General features: G+C 44.9%; 1 protein-coding gene across 1 annotated transcript; it reads left to right on the top strand.

Moving 5' to 3' along the window:
* Positions 1-6,218: 6,218 nt before the first annotated feature.
* GDF2 (growth differentiation factor 2) lies at positions 6,219-9,446 on the top strand. Its single transcript, XM_007069112.2, has 2 exons — positions 6,219-6,564; positions 8,500-9,446. The coding sequence occupies exons 1-2, from the start codon at positions 6,219-6,221 to the stop codon at positions 9,444-9,446; spliced, it is 1,293 nt and encodes a 430-aa protein (XP_007069174.2).
* The last annotated feature ends 6,372 nt before the right edge of the window (positions 9,447-15,818 follow it).

Raw genomic sequence — 15,818 nt, 5'->3', positions numbered from 1 at the left:
TTAGTAGCTTAAGCTAGAAGGGACCGTTATGATAATCTCTTCTGGCCTCCTTCATAATGCAGGCCAGAGAAAAATGCCCCAGTAACTTCTGCATCAAACCCATAACTTCTGTTTGGAGCTAGAGCAGGTCTTTGAAGGAGATCTAATCTTGATTTAAAGCCTTCAAGTGATGAAGAATCTATCTTTTCCCTAGGTAAGTTGTTCCAATGGTTATTCCCCCCCCCCCCCCCCCCCCCCCCCCGTTAAAACTGTGCCTCATTTCTAGTCTGAATTTGTCCAGCTTCAAATCACTGGCTCTTATGCCTTTTTCTGCTAGATATAAGATGTCTACTATCAGAAGTTTCTTCCATGTAGGTACAGTAGTTACCTCAGAGTTACGAACTGACCAGTCAACCACACACCTTGTTTGGAACTGGAAGTATGCAATCAGGCAGCAGGAGAGACAAAACAAAAAATCCAAATACAGCAGCACAGTACTGTGTTAAATGTAAACTACTAAAAAAATAAATAAAGGGAAAGCAGCATGCATAGTAAAGCTTTAAAGCTGTATTAGGGTTTGAGTCAATGTTCAGTTGTAAATTTTTGAAAGAACAACCACAATGTTCAGAGTTAGGAACAACCTCCATTCCTGTGGTGTTCGTAACTCTGAGGTTCTACCGTACTCATATACCATGATCAGGTCACCTCTTACCATTCTCTTGGATAAACTAAATAAAGTTTCTTTAGTCTCTCACTAAGTAGTTTTGAGGTCTGGAAAAATCTCTCACCTGGCTCTTTTCCGAACTCCCAAGTTTAATATCATTCTTTGGCAAATGGAGACCAAACAGGACACGGTATCCAGAAGCGGTCTCACTAATGTCTTATGCAGAAGTAATACCACCTCCCTACTCCTACTTGATATTCCCCAGCTCCTACATCCAAGGCTCTCTAAGCCTCTTTTTTAGCATCACTGCATTCCAGAAGACTGACCCCATCTTGTTTCCCACTTCCACTGACTTGCTGTATAGTGAGACTATAGGACCAGGATTGTAGGTTTTGTTGTTGTTGTTGTTAACTCCACCCACTGAAGTCCATGGGGGTAAGTGAGAGCAGGATGTGGCCCCGTAGTGGTGAGATCTCCCGGCACAATCTCCCTAGACTGACTCCTCTGTCAAAAGCTCATGCACCATTTAATTCCAGACTTGTACTGCCCCTCCCCGCTGTGGGGTGAATATTACACCGTAATTCACCGCTCTCTACTGAATGTCCCTGTGTGGAGAACACTGCGGGTGTTGGAGAATGTAAGTAACTTAGATAGAAGGGTAAGATCCAAAGGCTTTTGTTTGATGTGAGTATCTACATCTTAGGCCAGGGTGCTGATAAGAGTCTTACTTAAAAATACAGGGCCTGATTCTCCTCCCACTTATCTTGCTACAAATCAGGAATAACTCCACTGAAGTCAATGGGAGTACATCTGGCACTGCTTCTGAGGCACAGACTTGCTCACCAAATCATGATGATGCAGGCAGCTGTGAGAAACAGCTCACTGATCCACATAAGGCCTGTGGTCTACAGGTAAAAATTCCTCCCCTATACACAATGGGTGCACTTAAAAAGCATGAGACCTGGTCTACACTTACAAGTTATGCATGAAGAGCTATGTCAGAAGCGTGAACAAAAGAAATCACAACCCCTGCCCAGCATAGCTATGCCAGCAAAAGCCCTAGTCTAGGCACAGTTGGATACCTTGCTCAGAGAACTGGTATAAGCCATCCTGGCAAAAGAATTCCTGCCTGCTACCAGCTGCATCTCCATTAGGAGGCTTTACCAGTAGAGATGGACTGGCGAATCTTTTATGTTTTTAAGGCCTAACCCCAGATTTTCAAAATTGATTACTGATTTCTGGACCCTTAATGTTTGGTTGCCCAACTTGAGACATCTGTGCAGAGGCCTGATTTTCACACAGTGCGGAGCATTTGACAACTCAGAGTCAGGCCCCTTTTTCGGCATGTCAAATTTGGCATACAAAAATCACGAGTCACTTGAACATCTAGACCCTAAGCTGATGACCTTTGAGCAATAGCACTGTGAAGGGGAATCTGGAATTGGAGCACCTGAAAAAAAATTGCTTCTGGCAAACACTCTGCTGCTTCCGGTGTACTCAGCTCCATCCCTACCTGGCAGCAGGGTGCTACCCATTCCAGGCTTGAATGAACTCCTGTGGACAGAAGCCATCAAGCATTGCATGCTTCCCATCATTGGCTTCAGATTCTACTTGTTTGCTATTTAAACCCAATACAGCATTCCCCCTTCTACACGCAAGTTTGGGTCAAAATCTATCCTTCAAAATGAGTGATAACATGTGCACACCCATCTCGGAGCAGCACTTGTCCTGTGACTCATTGTGCTCTGCCCTTTCACAATGATGGTGGCCAAACATTTCAATTATTGGTGTCAAAACTTAGGTCCCTAAATCTGTATTTTGGCTTGTAGTGGCCTTACTTTCAAAGATGCTCAGGAACTGAAGCTCCTGTTGACTGCAGAGGGAGTTGCAATTGCTCAGAACATCAGGAATTTATTAAATGCCTAAATATGGATTTAGGAGCTAAAAGCAGCTGTGTTTGAAAACACCGGCTACTGTGCCCGGCATAAGGATCCCCAATCCTTACTGGGGCCTTTGGATGTTACCATAATATAAAAATATTTGCTATTAAACACTTTGGTTTAGTAGGAGTTGGGTCTGAACCAATGAGAGTTGCCTAGATCCTCGTGGCAGTTGACTTTGCTGTAATATGACCATTTTAGCAACTGCACTTGCTCTTAATTTAAGATGTCATCTCTGGTCCATTTAAAATCATTCTTAATGGTGCAGCTGTCACCAGCTACAATTGGGGGAATGACAGCCTTGCTCCTGTTCCCTGTGTCTGGTCTTCTTTTGAAGAGGATTTGCTCAACCCACTTCCATTCAGGTTCTCTTCTCTTGCTAAGAGTATCCCATAAGCCATTTCGCTGATGACCAAATGAACTGAGGAAATACTTTCCAGTCTGTTAGTTACTGAGGAGGATGTTAGAAACTATCTACTGGGGTAAACATTTTTTTATATCAGCAGGCCCTGCAAACTTGCACCGAGTGTATGAAAAGAATTGGATGAGGAGACCCACTGATTTTAACGTTTAATAAATTGTAGAATACCTGAGCAATTCCAGAAGACTGGAGGAGTGCTAATGTTGTGCCAATATTCAAAAAGGGCAAATGAGATGACCTGGGTAACTACAGGCTGGTTAACAGGAAATCAGTCCTGGACCATATAATGGAAAAGTGATCTGTGGTTCAATTGCTAAAGAACAAAAAAATGAGAATAAAGTTATGCCAGTTAATGTGGCTCTATGGAAAATACATCTGGTCAAACAAACCTGACTAGATTCAGATTAGAAATGTGGTCGATAAAGGTAAGTGCATGGATGTGATATACTTGCCTTATCTAAGGTATTTGACCAAGTACCACACAACATTCTGATTTTAATAAATCCGCACTATACAAAAATCAATGGAGACTGTGTTAAATGGATTAAGCTCTAGCTAACTGATAGATCTCAAGTAATAGTTATAAATGAGGAATCAGCATTGAACAGGGCTGTTTTACAGAGATTATTATTAGGCCTGATGGTATTCAACATTTTCAATGATATCTGAGTAAACATTAAAAAAAATCAATGACAATACATTTGGGGATGACAAAGATTGGTGGAGTGGTTAATGATGAGGAAAGGGCAGTCACACAGAGCAATCTGGATTGCTTGGTAAAGTGGGTCCTTTCAAACAAAATGCATTTTAGTACAGCCAAAAGCAAAGTTCCGCATCTAGGAACAAGCCATGAGGTCCATACCTAGAGAATGGTGGGCTGTGTCCTGAAAAAAGAAAAGGAGTACTTGTGGCACCTTAGAGACTAACCAATTTATTTGAGCATGAGCTTTCGTGAGCTACAGCTCATGCTCAAATAAATTGGTTAGTCTCTAAGGTGCCACAAGTACTCCTTTTCTTTTTGCGAATACAGACTAACACGGCTGTTACTCTGAAATGTGTCCTGAAAGTGGTGAGTCTGAGAAGGATTTAGCAGTCAGTGTGGACAAAGAACTGAACATGAGCTCCCAGTGCAATGCTGTGACAAGAAAGGCTAATGTACAGTTAAATGCATAAACAGGGGACTAGTAAATAGGGAGGTGATTTTCTCTCTTGGTGAGACTAATACTGGAAGACTGCATCCAGTTTTGGTGTCCATATTTTAAGACAGATGTTGAAAAATTGGAGAGGGTGCAGCAAGGAACCACAAAAGTTATTTGAGGGCTGGAGAAAATGCCTTGGGGTGACAGACTTAAAGAGCTCAACCTATTGAGTTTATCAACAAGATTAAGAGCTGACTTGATTACAGTGCCTAAGTACCTTCACAGGGAAAAGATACCAGGTTCTAAGGGGACCTTTAATCTATCAGAGAAAGGCATAACAAGAACCAGTGGCTGGAAGCTGATGCCAGTCAAATTCAAATGAGAAATTAAGCACAAATTTTTAACAGAGAGGGTGATCAACCACTGGAATGAACTCCCAAGGGAAGAATAGATTCTCCATCTCTTGGTGTCTTCTGATCAAGACTGGATGCCTTTCTGGAAGATATGCTGTAGTCAAACGCAACCTGTTGGGCTTATCACACAGGTACATGGGTGAAATTTAATGACCTGTGATAGACAGGAGGACAGACTAGGTGATCGAGTGGTCCCTTCTGGCTTTACACTTTATGAATCTATGAACCCCCTAGGAACTGCTGCAGGAACCAGAACCAAGGATTCTAGGTCTGCTTTGAAGAGAAATAGGTGGAAGTAACTGAATTACAGAGAGCTTGCATTATGCAATGGGCTAGATATGTCCTGCGAGAAATCTGAAGAATGACCAGCAATGAGACCTAGTTAGAGGCAGAAACTTTCATGAGTCTTTGCAATGAGATATTTTGTTTAGGTGATCTGAGATCTCATAGTACCAATAAGACAACATAGCACCCAGGCACTAGGGGTTAATTGGTTCTCTAAAAATAATACGCAGATAGATTAGGTAAAATGATTATGTACACTTAGATTAGAGCATTAGAATGATTAAATTAAATTAGATTAGATTAAATATCAGGTAATATTTTTAATATTTTAACTGGAGTTTTTCCTCCTTAAGGCACACAAATATATATCATAATTCTTATTTTTTGCCTTGGCCTATATTCACATGGCACACAAACATATCCTTGGCTAGTCTTCAGTGTCTTCATAGGGACTTTATGTTTCACTCAGGCTTAGTAGGCCTGGCTTTATCTTCAAGAACAACCAGTTATTGTTGCAGTGACATAGGAGTGAACTAGTTTAACCAACGACCTCATGTACAAGAATCTAGGAAAATACATTACATAACATACTATAAAGCCAGATTTTTTTTTACCCCCTCCACCAAAGGATGTAAACTTTGGACAAGCTGGCAAACAATTTGAGGCAAACTTGACACAAAACAGATATTTCACTGTGTACAAATAATAGCTCTTGGATGATAAATGGAAGAAAATTTTAAGGCTGTTTCTATTGTCATGAGATCACAGCTTGCAAAAGAACAGGGTTCCACCAGATGATTGATTTTTGGAGGACATACATTAAGGGACCATGGTATAGATTTGAGGGGTGATATTTGCCCCCGCTAATAGAGCTGTTTGTTCTTACTCCCTATTTTTTATTTTTATGGAGGACTGGGGAAAACCAGTCTTATTCCTCCCTCCCCTTCCCCCCACAAAAAAAGTTCCTCTGAAGCCCTCTCAAAGTTGGCAAAGAAATGATAAAAACATAATTAAGCAATGATGACCCTGAAGTGAAATGTGAATTCTTTACAGTATACAGTGTCCAGCCACATGTGTTTTTTCAGATGTTTATAGAATCTTCATTAACTAAGAGCTTTGCTAGATAACAGAAGCTGAAGCATGGCATCAATGGCTGAGATAAGGGCAAGTGTACAACCAATCTGCTTGACAACTGACAAGAGGCTGGGGTTTGCAACAGACTGCAAGAGAGCTCAAGAAAGTGTTTTGCAAAGGACACTCCAGTTGTTCGCCTTCTGTTTCCCTTTCTTCTGCCTCTAAATGAAAGGAGAGCTCTAATCAACTGGAATATCCCTGTCTTTTTTCCCCCTCCTCCATTGGAAAGTGAACATATGAAATATGCACTATTTTGGGGTGATGGCTGCATTGTCTGTTTTCAACATCATCACTTGTTTGGCAAGAGGCAAGCCCTTGGAAGCCTGGGGCAAATTATCAGCTATGGAGAACTCTGATAAATCCTTTGGTGATCCCGGAGAGGTGGAGGGTGAGACCCATTTCAACTTTAAAACCTTCCTGGAAAACATGAAAGCGGATTTCCTGAGGAGTTTGAACTTATCGGGTGTCCCTTCGCAAGAGAGGTCTAGAGAGGAGCCACCACAATTCATGATTGACCTGTACAACAGATATGCCAAGGACAAGTCTTCCATCCCTGCATCCAATATTGTGCGGAGCTTCAGTACTGAAGGTATGAGATGTTTTAAGAATATAGGCTGGGGTTTTAAGAGAAGCATGAGAGTCAGTTTCAAATCCCATTGAAATTCAAAGGGAGTTGGGAGCTTAATTCCCTTACGTTTCTTTGAAAATCCCAGCCATACTCTGTTTTATTATCCTTTCCACCGCTCCCCATTTTATTATAATTTTCAAGGTCTTAAATCCTTTTCTTTGATTTCTCATCAGACCATCTCCCCTTTCTTCTCATACTGATTCAGTTGAGTCACCACAACTTGGTAACCCAGCATTTGTTTCTCAAAGCTAGAGATTTTGAGCTGAGCTGCACAATTTGGGTCTAGATTTTGGAATATTTGAGGATGTTTGGCTCCAGGATGTTGCTCCAGCCCTTTATAAAGAGAGGAGCTGAGCAGGAAATATGGCTCCAGAGTTCAGTTATGAACACCAGCCCTTGCCCTCAGAGTTCTGGAGTGTTTGGATTTGGGGTTTTGGTTCAGGCCCAGCTCAGTTAAGCCCATCAGTAAAATATCCATCCATCCAGTGCTTAATTTGTGCCAGGGCTTGCCAGGGCTGAGCCCCAGCACTTCTAGGCTTGCTGCATCAGTTATGAATGTAAAAAAATTTTCTTGAGCCCCGGCACCTCTTTCATTACAAACTAAGCACTGCATCCATCTAAGATAACATACAACTCAAAGATTTTAAAAGCCGCATCAAAAGAAGCAATAAAAGCGGGGGGTGCAAGTGTTTTAAGTGAATTTAGTGCTGGCAAAAGGAACCAGCCAAGAAGAATCCAAGCTTCCATTTATTTACAGACTAGACACAGCACAAACAGCACCACAGCCATCTCCACGTTCCCCCACAGCCATACCCAACCCCAATGCAGAAGGACCCTTATAGAGTGCAGTCTCCAGGGACACGTCCTCTGCTCCTCTGGCCATTGTGAAGATGCTTTTGGCAAGGTGGACACTTGTCCATTAGAAACTGGACTGACACCCATCCACTCATATAGACCAGTAAACAGCCATCAGCTGGGGGTAACTTACCAAAGCACAACCAGCCTGATCTTCCAGACATTCCTAGCACCTCCAGCTCCCATGGACTTGAGCAGGAATTACAGGTGCTCTATTTACCTCTGAATATCAGGCCCTACCAATCTGGGCTGGACCTGAACCATAGACTTAGAGGTGAAAGGTTCCATATCTGATTGCTGAGCCACCAAGCTAGCCAGAACCTGGAGCTTCTAATTCAGACTTTTAAAGGATTGATTGTCTTCTCTAATTCTTCCCCAGTGCAAGATGATTTTTGCGCTAGCTGTATTGGGGAACTCAGCTAAGTTGGCCCAGGGGGTCATAAACTAGAGATATAAATTACAGCTCCCTACACCTGAGAATCCCTCTCCATTGGAAGGGGAATTCACCCCAGGGCAGAGTAATGGCAGTGGAATTTGTATTATAAACCTCCTTGGATGCTTACAGCTTTAATTCCTGCCAGTGCTCTTTAGGAAGGCCACATGGCAGAGCCTCTATGGGAAGCCATTACATTCACAACCCCCCTCTCCCCTCCCCAGTCATGTCCCCATTATAAGCCAACACCATCTACTTTTGAGGCAGTGCAGGCTTCTTATGTGTGAGCATGCCACACTCATGCACGCACATACAGAGTGTAATTGAAGGTGTGGTTATTGTGGACCACCGCAACTTGATCCCCGGTGGAGTTGCCACCATTAGGAACCGCCATCTGGGTTTTTAACCCATAACTCTGAAGTGAAGCCAGTCCGTTTAATTTAATGCTAGTGGCCATGGTGTAACTTCACTCCCAGCAGCTCCTAGTAGAGGGTGGGCATTTCTTCTGAAATATAGTATGCAGCTTGCTAAGTGCTTTCGTCCTCCTCATTGGATTAGCCTCTCTTATAGGAGGCAGGGTGACAGCTTTTCTTAATTTCCTGTTGCAGATGTTGTTTCTCTGGTTTCCCCGGAAGAAAACCCATTCCAGAAACACATCTTGCTCTTCAACGTCTCTATCCCACGGCACGAAGACGTCACCAGGGCTGAGCTGAGAATCCACATATCCTGTAATAGGGACATTGGGCCTCTCTCTAGACTGGAAGGCAACATGGTAATTTATGATGTTCTGGATGGAGACCTCTGGGAAAATCCAGAAGGCACCAACTCATTCCTTGCCTCCCAAGATATCCAGGAATGTGGATGGGAAATGTTTGAGGTGTCCAGTGCTGTGAAAAGATGGGTCAGGGCAGACAAATCAAAGACTAAAAACAAGCTTGAGGTTGTTGTTGAGAGGAAAACCCTGGGTGACTTCGCTTGTGGGAAGCTGGACATCAGTGTTATGCCCGACACTAAAAATCTGCCCTTGTTAATAGTGTTCTCCAATGACCGAAGCAATGGGACCAAGGAGACCAGAGTGGAGCTCCGGGAGATGATTGTTCATGAGCAGGAGAGCGTGCTAAAGAAGTTAGCAAAGAACAGCACTTTGCCCGAAGAGGAAGAGGAGGCAGAGGAGAAATCCTTATCCGTCACTGGACTCCACCAGCCTTCATCAAGAAGCAAGAGAAGCACTGGTACGAACCACTGCCGGAGAACCTCCCTCCGTGTGAACTTCAAAGACATCGGCTGGGATTCCTGGATCATTGCGCCCAAAGATTACGATGCATTTGAATGCAAAGGGGGATGCTTTTTTCCTCTGACGGACAACGTGACTCCGACGAAACATGCTATCGTCCAAACTTTAGTGCACCTCAAAAACCCCAAGAAAGCTGCCAAGGCCTGTTGTGTTCCTACCAAACTGGATTCGATTTCCATCCTCTACACTGATGATGCTGGGGTACCCACTTTGAAATATAATTACGAGGGGATGAAAGTAGCAGAATGTGGGTGCAGGTAGTACAGGGCAGCAGCTTTGAGAGCAAGATCCAACCTTTCTGCTCTTTTGTAAATCTGTATATTAACGATGTAAATGTAAATCCACACAGGCAAGCTTTTTTGTTTTTAAAACTAAAGCTTTCCAGAATGGCAGTCACTGTAAATAAATTGCACATAACGGGGTACAATGAAACCCGTGTTACAATATTGTGCAATTGAAAGCCCAATACATTATTTAATAACAGACACCAATTCATCCTGCAGAATCTGAATATGGTTTTCTGTTAATTTAATTAAACCTTGTGATTGCAAATCACAGGATTTGCCAACCTGGTTCCTGATTGTCAGAGCAGCCTAAGGGATTGGGAAGCCCAGTTCATTTTAATGGGAACTGAGGCTCTAAGGCCAAGATCCACAAACGGACTTAGGCACCTACAACCCAGTGCCTAAGTCCCAGTTTCAGGTACCACTATGATCCTAAAAACCCCTGCTCAGCTGCCGCCTAACCCTACAGATACCTAAACTCACTTGGCACCCAGGTTTTTGCTGTTAAGGTTTCCTAGGTGCCTATCTCCCACCTAAGCCCCAAGCAATCCATGAGCCAGGAGAAGACAGGCAGAGGAGTGCCTCTCTCACCCCGGGGACCTACTCTGCTTGGCATGCTCAGTGGCCACCGGAATTCACCCAAAACAGTAGGGGGGAGACCAGGCAGTTAGGCTGCTCAGCTGGGATGTGGGAGACCCTTGGTTCAAGTCCCCCACTCTGCCTGATGAGAACGGATTTGAACAGTGACCTCCTACCTCTCAGGTGTGGGCCCTAACCACTGCACTAGAGATGGATTCTTGTGCTCTCTGGCCCAACCAGTATTTTATAATTAATGTGGAACAACCTCAATAGGAGAGACACCCATCAGAATAGCCCAGTGGCTAGGCCACTCACCTGAGAAGCAGCAGATCCATGTTCAAATCCCTTCTCCCTATCAGGCAGCCCTACGACTTTAACCAGGGTTCTTCCACAACCAAGGCTAGTACCCTAGCCACTGTGGGGAAGGCTAGGAAGGAGCACCTCCTCCATTGTCGTTGTGCGTGGAGCGAACCAGGCACCTAACTCATTCTCACCAGCTGCGCATCACAAGCAGAGACAGGTGCCTCCCTGAAGTCTGGCCTTCGTCACTGAGCTCCATGACAGCACTGGGGATTAGGCCACAACCTTCTCATCAGGATCTCTGATTGGCTGGCTTCATGGGGGAGCTTAGGCAGCCTAGCGTGCTGGCTTTTGTGGACCACATTCTAAGGTGCCCCCCCACCCCCCGAGATTGTATAGGAGCCTTTCTAGCCATAAGTATAGTTAACACTGGAACAGGTTGTCAAGCTGCCTACATCACTGTAGTAACCTCAGGGCAGATTGTTAAGAAGCAGGGCACAAACCCCAGACTGCTTGTGAATTCCATCTTTAGATTTCACCAACCAATTATCAAGTGTAAACTGCTCAGGCACTGTACAGCCTTAACATGGAAACAGACAGTCCCCTTGGGTACTCCAATCTGTCTTGCCACCCAGATACACCTGCCTTGGTGATAGATGGTCCCTTACACCAAGAATCACAGCAATATTCAGGTTACTCCCAGAGGACCAGTCACTTACCCCAGGTCAATTGCAGCTTAGATCTCACACCAAAGACAATGCTTGTAGCCAAACTATATAGAGATGTATTAATAGGGAAAGGAAATGGGAGAGTTTACAAGATTAAAGTAGGTAAACAGACATGCTAATTACAATCAACTTCAAAAAGATAACTGAAGCTTCTATAATCAGCAAGTTCTAGGGCTAACCCAGGCTAAACAACTGTGGACCTCTGGCTTATGCCTAGAGACCTTGCCCTCCAGAGTCAAGGCGGCATGGAGATACTCATTTCCTTCTGCTTGGGGTTTTTATGCCCCTACTGCCATATGCACTGAGCTGCAAACTCAGCTGATGGGCAGAATCCACTTGCATGACTCATCTTCATGGTGGGGGCAGGGCAGAGCAAAAAAGCCTTTTGTTCTGTTTAATGTTCCACAATATAATCTGTCTGGTGTCGATGGGCTTTCCCTTTGGGGCAGGACATAATGCATTTGGTTGCCGATCACACTAATTAACGTCTCCCTCCTGTCTGGTGATTTACATAGTTACGGAGGTTTATAATACCAAGGCAGAAGTATTATCTTACAATAGGAGAAACAGATGTTGCAAGTGAGATTAATGCAGGCAGCAACTCACAAGCATTTCAATAAAGATTAAATTCTTATAATTCTCCTACCGATTTTAACACACAGGTGAGCCAAACTGATTCCAGCTAAGTATTTGGCAGTGTTCAGGTGAGACATGGGGACCGCAGCATGGTCTGCCAGCATCACACAGGTTAGCAAGGGCAGTTGTGGGAACCCCCATCATTGGAGCTTTTTAAGAACAGGTTAGACAAACTTAATCCTGCTTTAGCACAGGGGATGGACCAGATGACCTCTTGAGGTCCCTTCCAGCCCTATATGTCTATGATTCTGACTTATTCCTTGTAAGTGACAATTTGCAGTATTCCAGCTGAGGTTCTCAAGTCTTAATTCTTTCCAGTGGCTCCCTTCTGCGTGTGGCAGGTGCCTTGCTTCAGCTTTCTTATCCTCCATGTCCCTATTTTTAACCCCTTTACCACACGTCCTTGAACGATAAGAAGTGCAGCCTTCCGCCTCTAAGACACGGTTTCTTCGGAGGAGCTGCATCCCTTCTTATCTCCACACACAGATAAAGAGCCACTTGGACCTGCTGTACATTCTTAGTACTTCCGCAGGAAAATATGCAGGCAAACGAGATTAATAATTAGAAGCTGCATCCGGCTCCCATTGACGTCAGTGGAAGCTGTGGAGCATTCAGCACTTTTGAAAAGCAGGCCATCTTCTTCAGTGCCAAAGTGTGGACTTAGAAGCCTAACATTAGGCTGCTGTTTTTTAAAATCTTTGTCATTTACCATCTAAAAGCCTCTCTTCCCTACGTAGAAGCTGAACCATGTTTGGTAAGACATGGCAGCATAAGGGAACATCTCATCATACAATTTTCCTCCAGTCTTTAGGTTTTTGTCCACTAATCAAGGACCCATTCTTGATGCCTTTAATCAAACAAGACTTATTGAATTCAGTGAGTGTTTTCCCTGAATAAAACCAAAGGTGCTTTCAATTGGGCCCAGCTGGTTGGTTTAAATACTGCACATGCAGTCATTATTTCCTCTCCCCACCCCCAGCATTTCTGCTTCTCGTGCAAAGCCTCCCATGAAAATCCTAAAGAACAAAATTCTGTATCTCTAGCCCATAACAAACTCGCCATCTGTTCAAACTGATGTAGCTATCAAGGAGATAAGAATCTGAACAGTAGCTGAATGTATGGCAGGCGGTGTGATTTAAATGGTTACATGTGTTTTAAATCAGGGCAGCCTGAGGATAAGACAAATTCATTTGACAAGAACCATTCCACTCCAGAAACCAATACACAGTTTATTTACTATTGTTAACTTGATACAGAGCAAATTACAGCCACCTCTGTCATGGCTGCCTGCTATTCCATCAAGAGCTTCCGGTGACATCATAAGCCACGAGAACAAAGCTTGATTCACTAGAATGCTGGGATTGATTTATAGCCCTTTTGTTCAGAACTGGCTTGCAAGACATAGATCGGGGATCTGAAGTCATGCGCGCCCATCACCCACCTTCCACCTCGTCCCCCTCTGGGTTTCCATTGTCTCTTCTCTGCTCCCTCCCCCTGTGTCCTGCTATCTTCACTCCTATTCATTATTGCAACTCCCCTCCCTCTAAGCACCCACTGTTCCTGCTGCCTCGGTTTCCCTACTGTCTCCTAAGAGCCTGATCCTGACAGCAGCCTTTCCTCTCCCCAGTGCACACTTCCAGAAACACACAGTAACATGTCAAGGTGCTGGTAGCTGATAGCTCCCATGTGGTTCAAACACAAGGCCTGATTCCATTCCGATTGCAACTGCAGAATGGTGTCCGGAATCAAATAAAAAAGGGGGAGGGAAGAGACACTGTTTTCCTGATAGTAGCTGGGAGAAATGTAATGAGCATCGACATTTCTATTTTCTCTAGCCTGAAGTTATATGTTGATATTTGTTTACAGAGCTCATTGGTCCCAAAGGCCAAAATACACATTTTTGGACCCATAGTCAAATTTCAGCCACCCTAGCCTAATTGCAGAGTAACTCCATTGAGCACTCAGGATTTACATCAGTGAAACCAGTTCATCAAGAAAGACGCAGAGCCAGATCCTGGCCTCTAATAAGGCTGCTAAAGTGATGCAAAACAGCCTGAAAGCTGGAGATTCTTTAGGCATCGTGCAATCCCAAACTGGTGAGGAACTGACATACAGCTAACTGATTTTAGGACGGTGGCATGGCCAGGGGAATACCTGTCTATAGGAATGGCCCCCTGAGAGCTTTGCCTGAGTAAAAATCTCAGGATTTTGTAAAATAATTAAATAAAACAATTAATTAATGACTGATTTTATTAGAATTTTTTCTGGAGTCTCCTTGAGGCATTTGAGAACAGGCATGGTAAAGCACACAACTGTGTCCTCATTGTTCCTATAGATTCACATTTCATCCCAATGTCCAATAATGCTAAATGCGCTTTAAAAACTGATTACCATCTCTACTGAAATGCAGCCAATTCTTTGGCGGAAGGTGGCAAGTAGTTAACAGTGCACAGGAACACAGGGCTACAGATTTTAGGAAGGGAAGGGAAGCCTACCATATCCAAAGGAAACCATGAAGGGCAGATTTAGGTTGGCAGAATGGAATCACCCATTTCAGATTTGGCCAGGACATCCCTGGTCTAGTGAGTGCTATGGGGTCTTTTGCATCTTTTTACACATCACAACATTTTGGGAAGCGGGGGTGGGAGGGGAATTCTTTTACCTCTAATTCATGGCACGCAGTTGAGTTTAGCTTATATAAGTTGCTTCTCCACTACGTATAAGGGAAGGAGTTTTGCCAGCTTCAGAAGCTGGTTTAAGAGGTTCGCCTAGCCCTGAATACTGCCCATTTCCAAGCTTCACTAATCCATGTCTCTATAGCTATACATTCTCCCCCCAAAAAACTTTGATAGCTAGCAGCCGAAGTTGACAAAACTCTAAGCAAGACATCACACAAAGCTGGTGCAGATACTGGGCCATGTCTGCACCGTGCTTGACACAGCATAGCAAAGGGTGCTGCAATTGTGCCACATTTATGCCACCCTGATCCTGACCCAGCCTGGTGCAATATACAACCTCAGGGCTGCTCTAAATTAAATTCATCTTCCCCTTTCCAGGCTGCTATGGCAGCCAGGGAGCCCTGGAGATTAGGAGTGCATATCCCATTCCTGTCCCCTTCCAGTGGTGGCTCAGCCACTTAGAGGTTGATAAACATGTTCCACACTCAGCTAACAGAAGGGGGTGTTTAATTTTCAGTCAGTAGCAGTTCATGCGTTTAAAACCAGAGATCTGGGATTCAATCCCCATTGCCAACAATCCATCCAAGGCACAGATGCTCCAACCACACCCCCAGTGTCGTTCTTGACGTTAAGGTGAGGAAAGCTTGTGTTAGACAAAGAAGTTCTTTTATGCATAACTGTACATCCACCTAACAGCTCACAAACCTGAGCCTGATCCAGCTCTGATCAGCATTCAGAACCCTGTGCGCCTGTGTGAGCAGTGACCCCTGTTACTCTCCAGCCATCCCATGCACACACACACCCTTGCAGAACTGTTACTCCATAATGCCCCCATGCCTGGGCCTGGCTTGGAGTTGAGCTTAGGGTGACCAGGTGCCCAGTTTTCAACCGGAACACCCGGTCAAAAAGGGATCCTGGCGGCTCTGCCATTGACCATCTGGCTGGCGGCGCCGCACAGCGGGGCTGGCAGGCTCCCTGCTAGCCCCCACGCTGTGCAGCTCCCAAGAAGCAGCCAGCATGTCTGGCTCCGAGGCTTAGGGGCGACCAGGGGGGTCCATGTGCTGTCCCACCCCCCGCCCGCAGGTTGAGCTCCCATTGGCCAGGTCACGGCAGGAGACAAACTAAAGCGACTCACAAGCGCGGCTGTTGAGGGGTCTTGGCGCACGCCTCTCCTGCTGCTGCCGGCCCTCTCCTCCTCGCGCTCCTCCTGTGGCTGGGCTTGAGCTGCGGCGCATGCTCCTGTGGCAACCCCGCTGTCTGTCGCCCCATCGCCAGCACCCAGGAGGTGGAGGTATGTATCCCCATCTCCGAGTGCTGGGAATGGGCCTGCTGGAGAAGAGGGGAGGAGAACGAGACGAACCCAGTGCCCAGTCTGCCCTGGCTACCTCTGGGAGTCAGGGGTGGGCCCGGCCTGGCAGCACCACCCCA

Source organism: Chelonia mydas, chromosome 7 (genome assembly GCF_015237465.2).
Source record: "Chelonia mydas isolate rCheMyd1 chromosome 7, rCheMyd1.pri.v2, whole genome shotgun sequence".
Lineage (NCBI taxonomy): Eukaryota > Metazoa > Chordata > Testudines > Cheloniidae > Chelonia > Chelonia mydas.
This window is presented reverse-complemented; position numbering and strand designations above follow the sequence as displayed.